Source organism: Penicillium verrucosum (genome assembly GCF_028828655.1).
Source record: "Penicillium verrucosum strain IBT 35672 chromosome Unknown utg000002l_segment0_segment0, whole genome shotgun sequence".
NCBI classification, from domain to species: domain Eukaryota; kingdom Fungi; phylum Ascomycota; class Eurotiomycetes; order Eurotiales; family Aspergillaceae; genus Penicillium; species Penicillium verrucosum.
Window position 1 is genome coordinate 2170332 of NW_026643211.1, and position 17475 is coordinate 2187806.

General features: G+C 45.1%; 5 protein-coding genes across 5 annotated transcripts; 4 read left to right on the top strand and 1 right to left on the bottom strand.

Moving 5' to 3' along the window:
- Positions 1–276: 276 nt before the first annotated feature.
- Positions 277–1522, bottom strand: N7516_006468 (cupredoxin domain-containing protein; the record flags this gene model as incomplete). Its single annotated transcript, XM_057219188.1, has 4 exons — positions 277–885; positions 941–1009; positions 1074–1109; positions 1178–1522. The coding sequence occupies 4 exons, from the start codon at positions 1520–1522 to the stop codon at positions 277–279; spliced, it is 1059 nt and encodes a 352-aa protein (XP_057073279.1).
- A 5115-nt stretch (positions 1523–6637) lies between these two features.
- Positions 6638–8215, top strand: N7516_006469 (uncharacterized protein; the record flags this gene model as incomplete). Its single annotated transcript, XM_057219189.1, has 7 exons — positions 6638–6733; positions 6786–6918; positions 6968–7152; positions 7203–7239; positions 7305–7372; positions 7423–7805; positions 7864–8215. The coding sequence occupies 7 exons, from the start codon at positions 6638–6640 to the stop codon at positions 8213–8215; spliced, it is 1254 nt and encodes a 417-aa protein (XP_057073280.1).
- Positions 8216–9199: 984 nt separating this feature from the next.
- N7516_006470 (uncharacterized protein) lies at positions 9200–10195 on the top strand (the record flags this gene model as incomplete). The annotated part of the gene is made up of 2 exons (XM_057219190.1): positions 9200–9589; positions 9677–10195. 2 exons carry the CDS (start codon positions 9200–9202, stop codon positions 10193–10195), a joined length of 909 nt encoding a protein of 302 aa, XP_057073281.1.
- A 494-nt stretch (positions 10196–10689) lies between these two features.
- On the top strand, positions 10690–13064 carry N7516_006471 (uncharacterized protein; the record flags this gene model as incomplete). The annotated part of the gene is made up of 6 exons (XM_057219191.1): positions 10690–10777; positions 10827–10881; positions 10942–11041; positions 11106–12307; positions 12372–12631; positions 12691–13064. The coding sequence occupies 6 exons, from the start codon at positions 10690–10692 to the stop codon at positions 13062–13064; spliced, it is 2079 nt and encodes a 692-aa protein (XP_057073282.1).
- A 1685-nt stretch (positions 13065–14749) lies between these two features.
- Positions 14750–16031, top strand: N7516_006472 (NAD(P)/FAD-dependent oxidoreductase; the record flags this gene model as incomplete). The annotated part of the gene is made up of 3 exons (XM_057219192.1): positions 14750–14981; positions 15048–15842; positions 15898–16031. The coding sequence occupies 3 exons, from the start codon at positions 14750–14752 to the stop codon at positions 16029–16031; spliced, it is 1161 nt and encodes a 386-aa protein (XP_057073283.1).
- Between the last annotated feature and the right edge of the window lie 1444 nt (positions 16032–17475).

The following is a 17475-nucleotide window of genomic DNA, read 5'->3' on the forward strand; positions in this document are numbered from 1 at the left end:
GGATTGTGAGTTACTCCAGGTCAGCATTTACCGCTCATGGTACTTATCCATTAAACAGGAATTAAACCATCAACGAATCAAAATAAATTAATATAACGGGAAATGAATCCCAGGTACAATATAAATAGTATATATCTAGCAAAAGCAGACCCATTCACGCATGGAAGGAAAACAATTGAAATCCAACACCGCAACACCCAAAATATATAAACACCTCACCAAGGCCGCCTTGACTCGACACAAACCATCCCATCCGTCTCAAGTTTTGACTCATTTTTAGGAACGATACCCTGGAGTACTGCCTGGTGCCTCCCAGATCATAGGATGGCCTTCCAGCTCTGTGGCCATCGCGCTTGGGCGGGGCCGTTGAGGAGGCTCATTCCAGCTCCAGTGGCCCTGCTGCGCTGACGGAGAACCGGCACCGGAGGGAGCTCCCACCCCAGGTGACAAGGTGCGCACATTCGGATCCGGACTAGAGAAGGCGGTGATATCGCTATGGGCTGGTCTGTGAGTAGGGACACTACTACTTCCCGCTTCGCTTTTCCCTTTGCCGTATCCCTCGCTATGGTTGAACATTGCCCAGCGTGCGGTTCGTTCCGTGCGCCCATCTTGCGAGGACATCCACTGCGAATACACGCGATTGCGACCGAGAACGAAAAACAATGCCACCAATATGGCTACAAAGACCACGCCTGCAACGGCGATACCTGCAATAGCCCCCGTGCTGAGCCCGGGCTTACTGGGAGAAGAGCTATCCCCGCCGCTTGTGTCGTTACCGCTGGAACCGCCGCCGCCGCCTTCGGCGGGCATGGACTGGCCTGGGACTAGCATATAAGGATATTTCAGAGCTCTGGCGTATTGCGTTTCCCATGTCTGGCTTGTGTTCTGTGGGTTCAATAGTCAGCCTGAATTCGTACTTAAGGGAGACCGAGAGTCATACCTGGTTAATCACTCCAACCATTCCATTCTTCAAGCATGAGTCTAATGCAGTGCAATAGAAGAATGTGGGCTACATCAAACCATTGTTAGCTTCAGTCCAAGATTGTGGGCATGTGGTCGGACTATATGCATACCTTGGTATCGTTGACCCGCAAGGACCAAGTTGGGGCCTGCATTGCACATATTAGCCGTGTTGTTTTGATGAATATTTTATTTTGCTTCTCTTTATTATACTCACTGGTCCGACAAGTTGTCCATCATGCTCATTGAAATCCGCGAAGGCCCCGGAATAAAAGATGTTTCCGTTTGCTGGTACACAAGGAGCGAGATAATCTGCTTTCACAACAGAATGATTTGTTGGGTAAAATTCGAAGACCACAATGTCTCCCACGTTGGCCGTTATATTGGTTGGAACAAATTGGTGCGGATCTGATTTGGGTCCCACCTGGATTGTGTGGGTGCTGATACCGGTCGAGGAGGAGGTCGTGGTAGTGACAGTTGCAGATGTTGAAGATTCGGCAGCCACTGTCATGGTCGCCAAAGCTAGCCATGCCAGTGGCCAGGTTAGTCGACTCACAAACATCATGTACAGGGGAGGGCTGACAGTCCGTCAACACAATATGCACACCGCAAGCTAGTGATTTGGAATTTTCCACAGTAGGAGAAAATGGGGACGAGGGTGAGAAAAGGGGAGTAGGTTAGAAGACAAAGAATTCAGATTCCAAAGTCAGGTCTTGGACAAGGATGATTAGTATTGGGAATACTTTGGGGCTGAGCACAACTGCACAATGGACCTTTCAGGCTTCTTCTGATAGGAAGAGTGACCTTGTTTAGTAGATCAACTTAATAATTGGGTATTTGCCTAGCGCATACCGCGTATGCAAAAGGTACATTTACTGTTGAAGGTGCAGTATTTCTCTACCAAATGCAAACCTTTCCGTCTCCCCAAAGACTCCCGAACCTCACTCCAAGAGCTATGTAGAAACATCAATCGCTGCTTTCTTCAGCTCGGATTAATGGAACGCTAACCACGCTAATAGGTGATACGGGATTTGCTACGGTCAGCAAAGCCAACGCTTGCATGAATGAATCCTACCCACGCATCACTCAGGCCGCCACCCCACCACTTCTTCCCCTCGGGCCTCTTTGTTCAATTTGAAGACGTTCTTCCCCTCAAAGACTTGAGTTTAACAGATTTATTTTAAATCTTGACTTTGGCCCATCAAAGAATTTGAAACGGTGCTCAAACATAATTCCCAGTGTGGTTGCAAGAAAAATTGATATCACATCTACATGACTCGAGAATCTTCGTGTCACATGGAGTACAGAGAATCCGGACCTCTCTGTACAATTTCCTATACTTTGCCCCATTATTATAACATCCCTGATACCACTAGCATCGTATCGGCAGCCCTTGCTCGAAATAGTTTAGGCCTTGTCTGTATAGGGCTAGCCCACGTTGCATTGTGAGGCTGAGAAACTGCCACGATCTGATCGATAATCAATGCCAAGACTCTGATCGAGGGCTTATAAGGTCAATGCTGTTGCCAAGGATTTCTTTTCAATCTCTTCACTTCCCATGACACCTTTGTCTCAGCATTCAATGCCAGTTTCAGCTTCCTTTGTTATTTAGTCTACTCCGTATAGAAGTTTGGATTGCCCGAGTGTCAGGTCAATAACCGCGTCTCCACCCCCACATTTAACGATGCTTTTCGAAAACGAGGGGTGAGTTTTAATAAGCGTGCTATTGTACGATATTGCTTTAATACGTTTCATCCCAATGGAAATTTGGACTGCTTTGATCAGTACTAGCCTTTGATTGCAAAATACAACGTGAATATGAAATCAGGTTGAGGTAGAAGTGGTAGAATAAACCATCAAGGCTAGAAAATTCGGGAGAAGCCAATCATGAGTGGAGGGAGCTTTGATATCCAATATTTTCACAAGATCAAGGGCTAAGAGCTTAGATTTCCATTTCTCCATGGTTTACGCATCACGGAAAAGTGCCTGTTCTATTAGCCGCGCTTGACTATTCAGCCTTCTTTGTTCCTCTCGCTAATTTTCTTTCATCGTCGATCTTTCAAATTCTGACGAAATCTTACATGCTAACTACTATTATCCTTATGCCGAGGAACGAAGTGGCAGGTTGTTCAAGAAAATTCTATTATGAAAAATCTACCATCAGACAATTAAATGCTAGTGATGGGATTTGAGAGTTCCTAAATGAATGCACTGTATACAAGCAGGTAGTCACTCTTCACCCTTCCACTCCAATAACAAGCTTATCGGGGAACGGTCGCTTTTTTTTCAAATATAAGCACAAATCGTGTCGATCTAAACAACACGAGTACTTTGACTTTAAAAACTACAGCTATATATAGGAATGAGAACGGCCTCGGGCAAGATTGCTATAATCAAAAAGGTGGTCATTGTTTCTTTAAAATTTTATACTAGAAGTATCGGATAATTGCATTGGCGAAGCTAAATCTCACAAAGTCTAGCCTACTATTAATGATCTTAATATAATGGGCTTAAGAAAGACCACAATGATGTAGTCTCTATACAATATACTAGTAATCAGAGTTCTATTAGAACAAGAAGTTATTAGGCAGGTATCATTATTCACCAGCCACCGAAACGATGCGCTTCCTGCGATGTTACCCATGTTCTTCGAGACCTTGTGTTGGGATCCCCATGGAGCATTCTCATGTATGGATGTTTGCTAGCAGGTGGAGCTTTCTTCGGGCCTATTGGTGGGCCGTGGGCCCAAATGGGCACTGTGGGCCTTCTGAAGATTCAGGCCCCATAATGAGCCCCAAACAATACGAACATGCCAATATATCGTAGCTGCGATTAATGCATTTTTTTCTGGTTTTTTTTTTTTTTTTTGTGGTATTCGGACTACCATCAGAGCGATATATGAAGCCATACAGAAACTTTCTAAGGTTCTTCTTATATGCTTACAAATTAACTCACAAAGACTGATTGATTTGATTGATAAGATACCAAATAGTTACACTAAGAATACTCAAACATTCATGGTAAGTAGAGGTACCATTAGTGCTACTGCAATTATCACCTAGATATAGACCCAATAGTTAACTATATATCTCTTCTATAACTACTGATACTCAGTAATCCTCCTAGGTGCGAATACGTGGTCAAGTTGGATCTTTTTGGGGCGATTTTGTATGAAATCTAAATCAGTATAATAACTACTAAATTCCTAATTCTTACCATGATGATAGTATGATGATACTGAATATACAGGTTGGTATATGCGTAAAAAACAACAATTAATCAGCTACTTTATAGGTGCCAAGACTGTATTTGTGCACAGAAATGGGCCTTAAAGACTGGGCCCAGGCCCATTGCGGGCTGGGCTGTAGGCCGGGGGCTTGGGCCCATTTTGTGGGCTATTGAGAGGTGGACGGGTGATATTGAAGAATCCTACGATTAGCTACACCAGTCCTACACGACAGTTGGTGACAGTAAAGTCGCACATAAAATATTCACTGAAGAATCTTCTTTTAGAGTATGAAGGCCAGGATTGTTTTATGCCATATGTGCTTCCTCGCCCCTGGACTTTTGTGGAATGCCGTACGGCCGGTAAAGGGGGTGGTGGCCCTTGGCGCTAAGCGCCGCCGGTGTGTCATACCAAGGCTAGAACGACGATCGAAAATTTGGCGCATATTCAAGTACAGCATACAACATATGTTGTAGGCTGGCGTTTGGTATAAGTGCTGAATAATTGATCTCTGGGTGTGAATAATCTACCCAGGTAACTTCAGAAGTGGCCATGGTCTTATTTAAGCAAAGCCATTGAAACTTTGAGGCTCAACGATCGGAGGTCTAGGCTCCAAGACATAGAATGAACTAGAAGGCTTAGCATCGGAGATCTTGTCTTATTTAGGTATTGTAATGCGCTCCAAGTCCCGTGGCGTCCGTACACAGTCGAATTTCGGGCACGAAATCCCACAGTCTCCTTTTTTATAACCGGCTCAAGATGTACGGAGTAGCCGTGCCAAGCGCCCAATACCAGGTCCCCTGGTGTTGGTGCGCGCAAAATCTAGAAAATAAGTATCTTTTATATGACTTACCAATACAAAAGGTACTTAGGTATCCCCGTTAGCATAACATACTTTTTCTCGGCCCTCGAACCAGTTAGGGCAAATATAAGGAGATATAGACAGTGTAAAGGAGGTCTATATTAGTTAACCAAACTTCGATAAGGAATATTAAGTATGCTAAAATAAAGAAATTATCTAGGTATCTAACCATTATACACTCTATAGTTATAATGCAATTTCTAAAGAATTATTCTTCCTCCGTATTAAATGTTAACAATTAATAATACTATTAAATTAATTAAGCTAGACTCATACTATATATTCGTATACTTTCTATTACTTTAGCTAGTTCGAGTGCTGAGAGAAAGCATGTTAAATAAGGCTAGAAATTAAGTACCTTTTGTATTAGAAAGCCATACAAAAGATACTTAATTTTCTAGGTTTTGCGTTCGGTGGGAATTTTGCGTTTGCCGGGGCGCACCAACACCAGGGGACCTGGCGCTTGGCACGGCTACAAAGTACAACATAAAGTAAGAATAAGATCTGTGACCGTGCCTTCGGTTGTGGTCCAATACTTGTTCAACAAGCGTGTTTCAAATATGGTATGTTTTCCGCAACTTCAGCTCTCCCCTTCCAAGCCATACAATAATGATCAATTATGTTGTACAGCACATGCTTCTCGTATGGAATATGAGACACATGCTATAAAAAATCGCCTTATTGATCCTGAATATGGACTAGTGGAGCATTTCTAGGGCTTGATACTAATATCTCCATTTGATCTAGTGCATTCCTTAAGTAGTGTCCATCCCTAGCCAGAGTCTAACACTACCTAGTTATACAACTGTTGTACTAAACCATCCAATACCACTGGTGTTGGTATATCGATGTACAATGTACGGAGTACTCTGTACCAAGTACTCGGTACGAATATTGCCATTGTTGTCTTCGCCATAAATATACATTGACACATTGTTACTACTAGTTAAATATAGGGTTTGACTATTAAACCCGGTAGTTTCATTTTTGTTGATCTTCATTCTAGTATTCCATTTGTCCGAGCCGCATTGGGGCGCAGACTGGCGCCAACCCATCGAGGTGTGGAGTGACTGGAGCCTGTCTGTGTTCTTGGCGATGAAAAAATCGGCATCGGATCTGTCCCTTCACATCCAACTGTACAGACACTACCGAAGAACTTCCCAACCACGGTTCTAGGTGGGTACAATCAGTTTGTTTTGGTAATTATATGGTTGCTGTCGCATAGTCTCCTATCCCAGAACCCATTGTAGGAATATTCTGGAAAAAAAAAAGGTATCCGCTTCGGCACTCACCGGGGTCAGCCCTGGAGGCTCGTTTCACTTGAACCAGCTTTGAGAGCGGATCATTTCCTTGTTTTGCAACCATGATTGTCTGTTTATATTTGCAAATCAAGATCTGTACCTACCATGTGGGAAATATTCCCGACGCCATCGTGCGAAGTAGATAAGCTTAACGTCCCAGGAGTGTCCACGCTACTGACTCGGGACCATTCACATTGAAGTTAGAATAAAACCCGTTATTGCTCAGGGGGAAAAATTTCCCCCTCTTATTTACTTTCAACGTCGTTTTTGAACACGTCTGTCACTATCATGAGGGGTCATCTGTTCTTTTTCGCCCTTCTAGCTCTGCTTATAGTAGGGATTCATGCAGCAGAGTGGGATACAACTGTCTTCCCATCTTGCACGGTACATACATCTCCCAACGCAATTGTATTTATTGCTAATGGACATGTGCTAGGTCACTTGTGATAACCAGTTATTCTCTGATTGCTCACTGAGCAACAACACATCATGCTTCTGTGCCAGTCGCTCTCGTCCCACAGCCCTGTTAGATTGTGCTGAAAGTAACTGCACATCAAAGGAATTCTTCAGTGCGTCTCTATCATGATTGATATACCCAGTCTAGTCTAACTCTGCTAGCCACAAAACGTCTCTATGAAAAAGAATGCGATATAACACCACGCAAAGGCCCCGCGGTGGTCAACGCCTCGACTCTAATCCCTTTTATTCTTGCGTCGTTTTTCTTCGTCATGAGAATGATCGCCAAGAGCAGCGGCCTCGCTGGCGGATGGGGATGGGATGACTATACAATAATTGTCTCATATGTCAGTGTCACTTCCTGAAGTTCTCCCACTCAGTATTAACGGCCTTGTAGGTCATAGGAGCTGCCATATATGTTCTGGATATCTACAGTAAGCCGGCACTCTCGGTCATCGATTTCACCAGATTCCACAAGACAGAAGAACTAACAAATCAGTGATCCGAAATGGTTTCGGACGAAACATCTGGGATGTCCCTTTTCCTTCGGTCACCAGGTTCTACCAGGTTCGGTCCCCCCCCACCTCCAAGGCTCAGTTCTAATCTAACAAGAGCAGTATTTCCAAGCTATGGCCGTTATGTATAAGGTCCAAATCTCCCTCGCAAAGATCTCCGTGTGCCTCTTCCTACTCCGCATCTTCCAAGCACGCACATTCCGCTATTTGGCATATGCACTCATCTTTACCAACGCCGCGATCGGTATCACCTGGGCCTCAGTGGATGCCTTCCGTTGTTTGCCAACGCGCCTAACATGGGTCGGCTGGATGAACGAGGAACCTGGACATTGCATGAATTTTATCGTCGCGGTTCTTGTTAACTGTCTGGTGAACATCTTTGTCGACTTCATCTTGATCGTCATGCCGGTGTATGAGGTGACCAAGTTGCAGTTACCTCTGCGACAGAAGCTAGCTGTGGCATCGATGTTTATCGTGGGATCTGTGTATGCACTCGCTAGCTTGGCTTTGTTTTCATTTACTTGTCACTAACTATTCTCACAGTCTAACAATCATCGCGATAATCCGAGTCGTCGTCTTCTGGACTAACCGTTGGGGTGCCAACGAGACTCTCGGTCTATACCCCCTCATGCACTGGTCCGTCATCGAATCTCAGATCTCTGTTATGTGTGCTTGTCTGCCTGCATTCAGAGCTCTCATCGGCCGATGGTTCCCCCGATTGCTTGGGGGATCATCGAACCGAACGAATCCATCCAACATGGCTGAGTACTATAACAAAATGCCCACGGCGAACAGTAATATCAACAAGTCTGTTACCTACTCGGTGAATTATGAGACTCGGTCGCCAGCGAATAGTGATGTGGAGTTGGTGGATGTGCCGAAACAGCGGCAATGATAGGTGAATTTGCACTGTACTTCTTGTTCTATATTTACATGTTCTTAGTATATGAGATCTAATTTAATACATAGATACTACCTAGGTAGATTCTCTGAAACATCAACTGATCTTATAATAAGCTAGGCTATACAGAGTACGTATCATGACGGACAGATGGCTTGCGGCTTCGTATTTCCTCATACACATAGACTATCTCTCGGGGTATGAAATCCCTTTGCCAGTATTTTCTGTCATTCAGCTAAGCTCTATAAAGTTGCCTCAATTTCCGGGGTTTCCCAAGTGGTAAACTTCCGTCATCCAAGGTTTATAGCTCAGCTCCGACAGCAAAGCCTTATCAGTGAGAAGTCATGCTCCGTATATCAGAAAGAGTTGGATGTCACGACCGAACATTCAGATGAGGTCTATCGACTTCTGCTACGAATCTCGATACAGCACAATTGCATAAAAGCTTATGTAGCCACCAGCGTTCGAGATACGATCCGTTTATGGACGGATCAAAACAAGAGTGCCATCGAGGATGACAGCCATATACCAAAATAGAATTACCCCCTAAAACACAAGCTATTCGATTGCTATCTGCCAGAGCACAGGCTTTCTATGAGCATCACGACAATGCGGATGCAAATTGTGGAATTCGGTGTGTATTCTTCTTGCCCTGATTTAATTATCTCTGCTCTTAGAGTGTGAGAAAGGTACATCAAACAAGGTAACGTAAAGTGAACCAAGAAAGATATGAGAATGAAAATAACAATCCCTCGAGACTGGGGCTGATACCGCGCGTACACGTTTTGACGGGGCGTTTGCTATGCAACAAACAAAACTTGTCTGCCCACATCCCTCATTCTCTTTCCATCTTACACCTCCCCTCCTCTCTGCAGAATATCTCAGTCCTTTCGTATCACCCTGCTTCTTACCAATCGAATCATCACACAGTCTTTATTATTCACATCTCCTCATCCAGTCCTATGTCCCCAGGTCAAGATGTACGGATATGGCACCCGTGACTTCGGGTACCGCTACCGCGAGGACTACGATGCTCGTGTGGACGAACACGACCATTGGGTGGAATGTGAGACCTGCCCTCGAGCATTTCAGACCAAGCGTAGCTGCGAGCAGCACATGGATGCGCTTGGTCACTGGGCACCAGTCTTTGAATGTGAAACCTGCCCCCGTGCCTTCTCTTCGCAGGCTTCTGCAAATCAGCATATGAATTCCAAGAACCATTGGAAGCCAACAATTCCCTGCGAGACGTGTTCTCAAATGTTCCACACCCATGAAGCTGCCGACCAGCATATGGAGGCCAAAGGACACTACAAGAACTACTGCGCCGAGTGCGATCGGTGTTTCCCGAATGAGAACTGCCTTCGCCATGTAAGAGAACCAAGTCAATCCCAGGGATATTCCCTCTGGTTGGTCGTGGGATTTTGACTAATCTGTGCCCGTCTTATCCATGAATAGCACCTGAAGTCGAAGATCCACCAAGGCACTGGCGTCGTGTGCCCATTTTGCAACGCTCACTTTGTCACTGCGAGTGGCGTCACCCACCATGTCGAATATGGTACCTGCCCGAACGCTGCCAAGTGGAACCGAGAGACAATCCACCACATGATGCAACGCGTCGACCCTAACGGGCTTGTCACAAACAAGCAGATCGGATGGCACAATGACCAGAACGTACGCTACTATGCCACAAACCGCGCCTTTGATGGTACAAGCTGGGTGTGCTACCTGTGCCAAAGGGGTTTCAACTCGATGGCCAGTCTAAACTCGCATCTCAACTCGCCATTCCACGAGGAGAAGATCTACCATTGCCTCAACACGCGTGGTGGTTGCAACCAAGAGTTTATCTCTTTGGGTGCTTTGTTTAATCACTTGGAGAGTGAGTCGTGCGGATACATCCGGTTCGGGGACGTCCAGAGAGTCCATCGACGACTGAACGACGCTATTCTTAACCGTAAGGTGATCACTTCGCTCTGAAATCTCAACGAAGAAGTTTACTTGGGAGGAAACCACACGGTGATTGTTTACTTGAGGTCAGCAGTGAAGACGTGATGGAAGAAGGGTCTAGTGGCTTATCAGGATTTTACCGTATGTACTCTTAGTATTCTATTCATTATCTTGCAGCTGCTATTGACTTAGTTGAAAAATCCATTTTCTCTCCATCTGACGTTGGTTGAGATGTCTTAGTGCGTATTTCAAAGAGCATACGATGAAGCATATGACTGCTACTCCCATCTTCCATGATCGATACAGGGTGATGTCAGGAACTGACCATACCATACTCAACTGGTAATATTACCAAGTATCTATTGGCGCTAATAAAACCCAAAAGTTACCTTCTCTTTATGGTCCCCATTGAAATACCAATACCTCCCATTTCCCCCACGGACTCCAATTTCGTTCCCTCCCGAAGGTCTCAGCCCTGGAGGTTTCTCCTTTACCCCGGATATCCCCCTCCTCCCCGACCCACCATGAAGCCGACGGACAAGAATTTCCGCTGTGATGTCTGTCAGCGTACGTTCACGCGCATTGATCACCTCAAACGCCACCATTTGCGACGTATGCCCCGCCCCTGCAGCTACCCCTGCCACATACTGAACCTCAACAGATTCGGGCCAGAAACCATATGCCTGTGTATTCTGCAATACCTCGTTCGCGCGCTGGTTAGATAAGCCAAGACAATCTATTAATACTGTCTCCGAAATCTGACACTTGAAATTTAGTGACAATCTGCGCGTCCATTATACCGACTGCGCCAGGCGCGAAGGTCGCGAAATTCCGGAGACGGGTCAGAGGGGTAGGCGGCGACATGCCTGTCAATCGGTTAGTCCGCGACTAGATCATATGGAACTTCCCCATATGAACTGACTTTTGTTTGATCGAATAGTGTACCTCGATGAAACTACGGTGCGATGGAGCAAGCCCTTGCGGATCATGTCAGAAGAGAAACTTGATGTGCAACAACGAGCGGACGGCAGGTGCGATCCACCTCGTGGTCGAAGAAGGTACGACAAGCTTCAAGTCAACTTGTTTGCAATGGAAGGCTCATACAAGTCATATAGAGGTATCGAGGAAATCCGAAACCTGTGAAGAGCCATCATCCGACCGAGGATCGATCAAGTTCCTACTTAATGGTGGCACCGATAGCTTCACGGAAAACTTTCGACTTCCCCCACACAGCGATCGTGCGCGCAGTCTCAACTATCATAATACAAATGACTTCGAGGAACCGCAAGGCACAGGGTTTCCATACGGTATCGATACCTCTCAGTCGGAATACGGCTCTGGCTTCATTGACTCCAACTCTACTGCGCCGCAATTCTTCCAAGATACATTCCTGGACTTTTTCCACGGACCTTTTGGTGATGCACATAAGCCCGCGGAGAATCCTTATCATCCTGATGAATTGAGCTACCAGTCCGTCATCCCTCCAGGGCAGCATCTTACTACATTGCCCGGAGATCCACCGATATTTGAACCGGAGCGACCGTTCGCGACGACATTAATTCATTTAATATTAACACAAGCGTGGCAGGTCCCGCTTGGCTCTGAAGCGCAGGAGGAGATATCTGCGAATCTCAACTTTCTATTGACCACTGCGCGCATACGAAAATACGTTGCGCTCTATTTCAAATACTGGCAACCTAGCTGTGCCATGCTTCCTGTATGCTTTGATCCGGAGACAGTTCCCCCGCCGCTCTTAGCTGCGGTGGTCTTTATGGGCGCAATGTACAGTAGCGACAAGAGGGAAGTATACATCGCGAAAAGAGTGCTAGATTTTGCAGAGCTGTTTATCTTTGCGAGTGATGTTTTCTCGGCGGAGAGTGAAATCAGCGCCATGTTCTCAGGTAGTCGGTGTTTCGACAAGAAAGACAGTGATTGGCATTGGTTCAATAAATTTCAGGCCGGGCTTATCATCACCATTGTCCAATACTGGTCAGGAAACCGTTTGTCTCGAAACCGCGCGATGGAAAATCGATTCGCTGAGGTTGTGAGGGTTGCTCGACAGATTGAGCTTGTCAAAGTCCGCCACCTTCCGGATGACCAGGTCCTAGAGCACTTGTGGTTACAAAAGGAGAGTCGGATCAGGTACTTATCTTCCTTCATTCCAACCCTGGAAGGTTCTTCAGTCTCCCTTAGCTAACGTTGACAGAACTATTTGTATAATTTCGCTGCTGGATGGCGCATTCTTCTTCTTTCAAAACTTTCCGTGTCGCCTAACGCACACTGAAATGGAATGCGATCTGCCCTCCGATGAATCGCTTTTCTTCTCCGAGCATCCCTTCGCGGAGCCAAACTTTCGCTTTTCACGTGGCCTTAGGATTTCAGAGGCCTTCAAAAATTTGTTCGACGAAACGCCCGAGTCGAATCCGATGGACCTCAGTGCTTTAGACATGTTTATCTTGATTCATAGTATGTCTTTCGCCAAAAGCTTTCTTTTGTATTTTGCGCCAGCTGACTCTTATGTTTAGTTTTATTCTCATTTATCAACACCTATATGAAACTTCTCGGTTGTTCTATACGCATGGATTATATCAAGAATGCTAGGGAAAGTGCCGGGGTTAACACACAAGACACCACGATTCCTGAAGATTCTGTCCTCATTGCCATCCGGACTGCCCTGTCCCGCTGGCGTGACTACTGGGTCTCACTGCGCAATAGAGTAACAAGTGACGAATGGGCGTCCATGGGGTTCTATAAGAATGGGTATAACTTTTGGCTGGTATCGCAACTGCTTATCACCAGAAAGGACGCCGTTGATGTGGTGATGCAGATGGAAGTGCACTGCGAGGATAAATTGGAGAAGCTCAAGGTGTTGCTTCTTGACGACCAGGAAGATGCATAGTTACCATGATGGAACTGAAGATGTTTGTAAAGCAAGTAGACTGTTAGATGGGCTTGGACGTTTGGGACTTATACTTGCATTTACAAGTCGGACTGCGATAGCTTGGCCTGTATAGTCTAGGAGTCTTTTTCGACATTTTGCATATTGTACTGTTCATCCTACATGGTGAATCCTCGGTAATAATGATGCCCATCACCATTATGTTCACATATCTTGGTATTTTATGAGCTCAGGAGTACCCCAACTTGAGAACTATGTTGTAAAAAAATTGCAACCGGGGCATTTTCTCTCCCTTGACCCCTAAATAGTTACTTGCATTAACAGTTGTCATCAATCTGGTCTTATTTGAAGGGAGCGACCTTGGCAGCTCACAGTCAGGTGCTCATCGATTTGCCCCCTATTTATGACACATTAGGGCAGTTTGAGCTTGCTTTTCACGCCTATGTTGTACTTTCTGCTGTTTCTGTATGCACGAAGAAATGCAAGGGCCAATCAACAGCTGGCTGCAGGAACTGTACATAGTTACGGATGTTGTAAGATCCTTCGAAGATGTGGAGCTGAAACAGCTTCGACACATCACATCGATCGATACGAAGTACGGAGTACGGGGTACTCCATAGTTATGCAACTCCAGACCAATTAATTTGTGATATCGCTTTGTTTGTTTGTTTTTTCATTTCTCTTCTATTTTTTTTTTTTGGACGCTCATCTCAATTTTTCGTGGATTCTAGCGGAGAAAGATGAGATTGTACGTGAGAAATAATAGTTTATTATTTCGTTACATTTATAGGCCCAGGGTGTTGTGGATTTGGTGAAATTTTGCATGAATTGATAACATTTGAAGGCTTGGTTAGGTCAATTAATATCAATTGATGTCTATTCGTCTATATTATATTTACTATACGCACTTGTAGTTCGGTGATACCCGATGTTGATGTTACAACACTACATACCTAACACAAGAACTGATTTCTCACAGGTCCATTCCACTCAAAGTGATGTAAGACAGACATATCTTCTCTCATACCAGACTATATAGCCAATCAAACTTATCTACAATGCGAAGTGAATGAAGAGTGAATGTGATAACCATGTTGTATTGAGATCTGCGGAGTACCTTAACCATAAGGCGCTCTCAATATCCGAAAGATCGACACGGGAGTCGGATGAAAGACAGAAATCAAGGGATGACAGTCTACAGATGCCAGCGAGTACTATTCTGCATAGAAACACTAGTGCCCCCCCACAAAGCCAAGGATGTTCCCAAATGAGACACTTGGCGTTCAAAGGATTACTGCTGAAGGCGTGATTGTTAAAGGGCATATATAAAGTTCTAGATAATTCCTTTCAATGTTCACTTCTATGGCTTCCTAAGATGAATTGTCAGTTAAAGTGTTCTCCGCATCCGAGGAATTACTCTATGAAGTTCCAGCTTTAAATGAGAGATCCCGATGCTTGATATTCCATGACGATCTTGTTCATCCCGACGATCTCTTCAGCCACCACAGCTGAGATGCACGAACTCCACTAGTGTCCCCACACACATGCTCCTGTTTGAGCTATTTTATTTTTTCTACGGAGTACTCTGTAAGACATGGCTAACATTGCGAACTATAAATGGCCTTGTCCGACGCTGCTGGGCGGCTTCGTGATACGTACTTGAGTATCCGCGTATATCCTTCACTATGGTCTTCATCAAGGCAACACTTGCGTCCGCTTTTGTCTCCCTCCTGGCATGTGCCAGCGCTGTGGAAGTGCCCAAGACCGATTACGACGTCATCGTGGTCGGCGGTGGTCCCGCGGGTCTCAGTGCACTCAGTGGTGTCTCTCGTGTCCGCCGAACGGCTCTCTTGATTGATAGCCAGGAGTACCGCAATGCTCCGACCCGGGAGATGCACGACGTCATTGGAAACGATGGTGAGATTGGATCCTAACTCTATCCCAACACAAAAAGTTTCTTATCTAATATTTCATCCTCATCAGGTACCCCACCGGCTACGTTCAGAGGTCTGGCTCGCCAGCAGATCGCGAAGTATCCAACTGCCCACTTCACCAACGAGACTGTCGAATCAATCGTTCCGTTCGGACAGGGAGAATTCTCTGCCTTCACTGTGACCGACAGCCAGGGCAAGAACTACACTTCCCGTAAGATTGTGCTCGGTACCGGTGTCCGTGACGTTCTACCCGCGACTCCTGGCCTTCGGGAGGGATGGGGCCACGGCATCTTCTGGTGCCCGTGGTGCGATGGCTACGAACACAGAGACCAGCCATTTGGAATGATCGGTGATATCACCGATATGCTGAGCAACGTGTTGGAGACTCACACTCTGTACACGGATATCATTGCATTCGTGAACGGTTCGCAAACTGCAGATGGCGAGGCTCAGGCAACGGCCAAGGTGGAAGACTGGAAGGAACAACTCGCCGCTTGGAACACTACCATTGACAACCGCACAATCTCTTCCATTCAGCGCCTCGAGGATGGCGGTGACAACAGAGGCGAAAACGGTGACCAGCAGTTTGACAAGTTCCGCATTCACTTCGCTACCGGCGAGCCTGTTGACCGGAATGCTATTATTGTCAACGTCCCAACTGTTCAGACCACGACACTCCCCGCCAAGATGAACCTGAGCATCGTTGGTGATAAGATCAATGTTACCAGCGGAATGCGGACCAGTGAGACCGGTGTCTTTGCCGTTGGTGATGCGAATTCCGACGGAAGTACTAATGTGCCACATGCGATGTTCTCTGGCAAGAAAGCCGCTGTCTATCTACACGGTATGCTCCCTTCCATTTGTTAATACTAGATAGATGACTGACAGTTTGATTACAGTGGAACTGTCTCGTGAGGAGTCGAAATCCAAGGTCTCGAAGCGCACCGGACTCTCTCACCGTGACCTCGAGAAGGAGGCTATTCGTGCAATTGGCACCAACCTGGATGATGCATGGAAGCGTGCTCAGAAGTAATGCGTTCCTTTAATTAAAGGTATACGGTTTAGATAGTCAGTTAGCTGTTAGGCTATTCCTGATGATAATAATTAATGGACTACTTTCTACCTCTGATCTTATTATATTCATCCAAGCTCGTTATCCCCAATCTAAAATGATATATAACTGATAGAATACTCAGGTGTATGGCGGCCAGGGGTCGGATGAGGTTTGTAATGGTATTGGTGCCTGAATATGCCTGATTTCTTACCGCTTTTTTATACCGCTCTATATAATAGCCGTGCCAGGCGCCCAACGACCGTTCGGGTTGTTGGTGCGCCCCACCAGATACCAGATTTGCAATTTTATGTATCTTTTGTATGACTTACCTATACAAAAGGTACTTAGGTACCCCGTTAGTATAACACTCTTTTTCTCGACCCTCGAAGCGGTTAGGGCAAATATAAGAAGATATATATAGTGCAAAGGAAGTCTATATTATTTAACCAAATTTTAGTAAGCAATATTAAGTATACTAAAATAAAGAAAGTACCCAGTTATATCTACCGTATAGCCGTTATATAGTGTCATTTTAAAATTATTCTTCTTCTTTTATATTAGATACTAAGAATTTATACTACCATTAAACTAATTAAGCTAGGCTTTTAATATATATCCGTACACTTTCTATTACTTTAGCTAGTTCGAGTGCTGAGAAAATGTATGTTATGTTTACGGGATGTCTAAGTACCTTTTGTATGGGTAAGTCGTACAAAAGTTACATAAAATTGAAAATCTGGTATCTGGTGGGGCGCACCAACACCAGGGGACCTGGTGTTGGGCGCTTGGCACGGCTAATATATAGTGACTGGACATAAGTTTTTACACCCCTGGCCCCACACCCCTATGATTATATAATATACTGCCGGTATAAAACTCCATGAATTAAAACTATCTAGTACGGCGTATACCACCCCTGGCTCTCAATGATGGCCTCCACCCGGTACGGCATCGTCTCAGAGAGATGCTCCATATGCCGTAGCTCTAATTCATCCCATACCTACTACGTAGTAGCCACTAAAATCTCTTTTGTAGTGTCATTATTACGTATATACAGTAGATTAGGCCGAAGCTCATAGATCTTAGCTTTTAACAAAGCCTAGAGATTCTCAATAGGATTTAAATCAGGAGAATAAGAAGGCCATTCTATAACCTCAATCTACATCTTAGCTAATACATCCCGTATAACATACACGGTATATATTAGAGTATTGTTATACTAGAAAATGCTATCTTAATTTATAATTAAGGTAGGTAGGATTCGGCGGTATAAATCCTTAATAATAAGGCCTATAATACCTATACGCTTAGTCTTAGGATCCCTAAAGAGTAGGATAAGGCCTATACGCCGGGTAGCGCTAGAAAATATAGCCTAAAATATCTACTTTACTTACTTCTCTTATATAGGTAGGCCTTAATATTA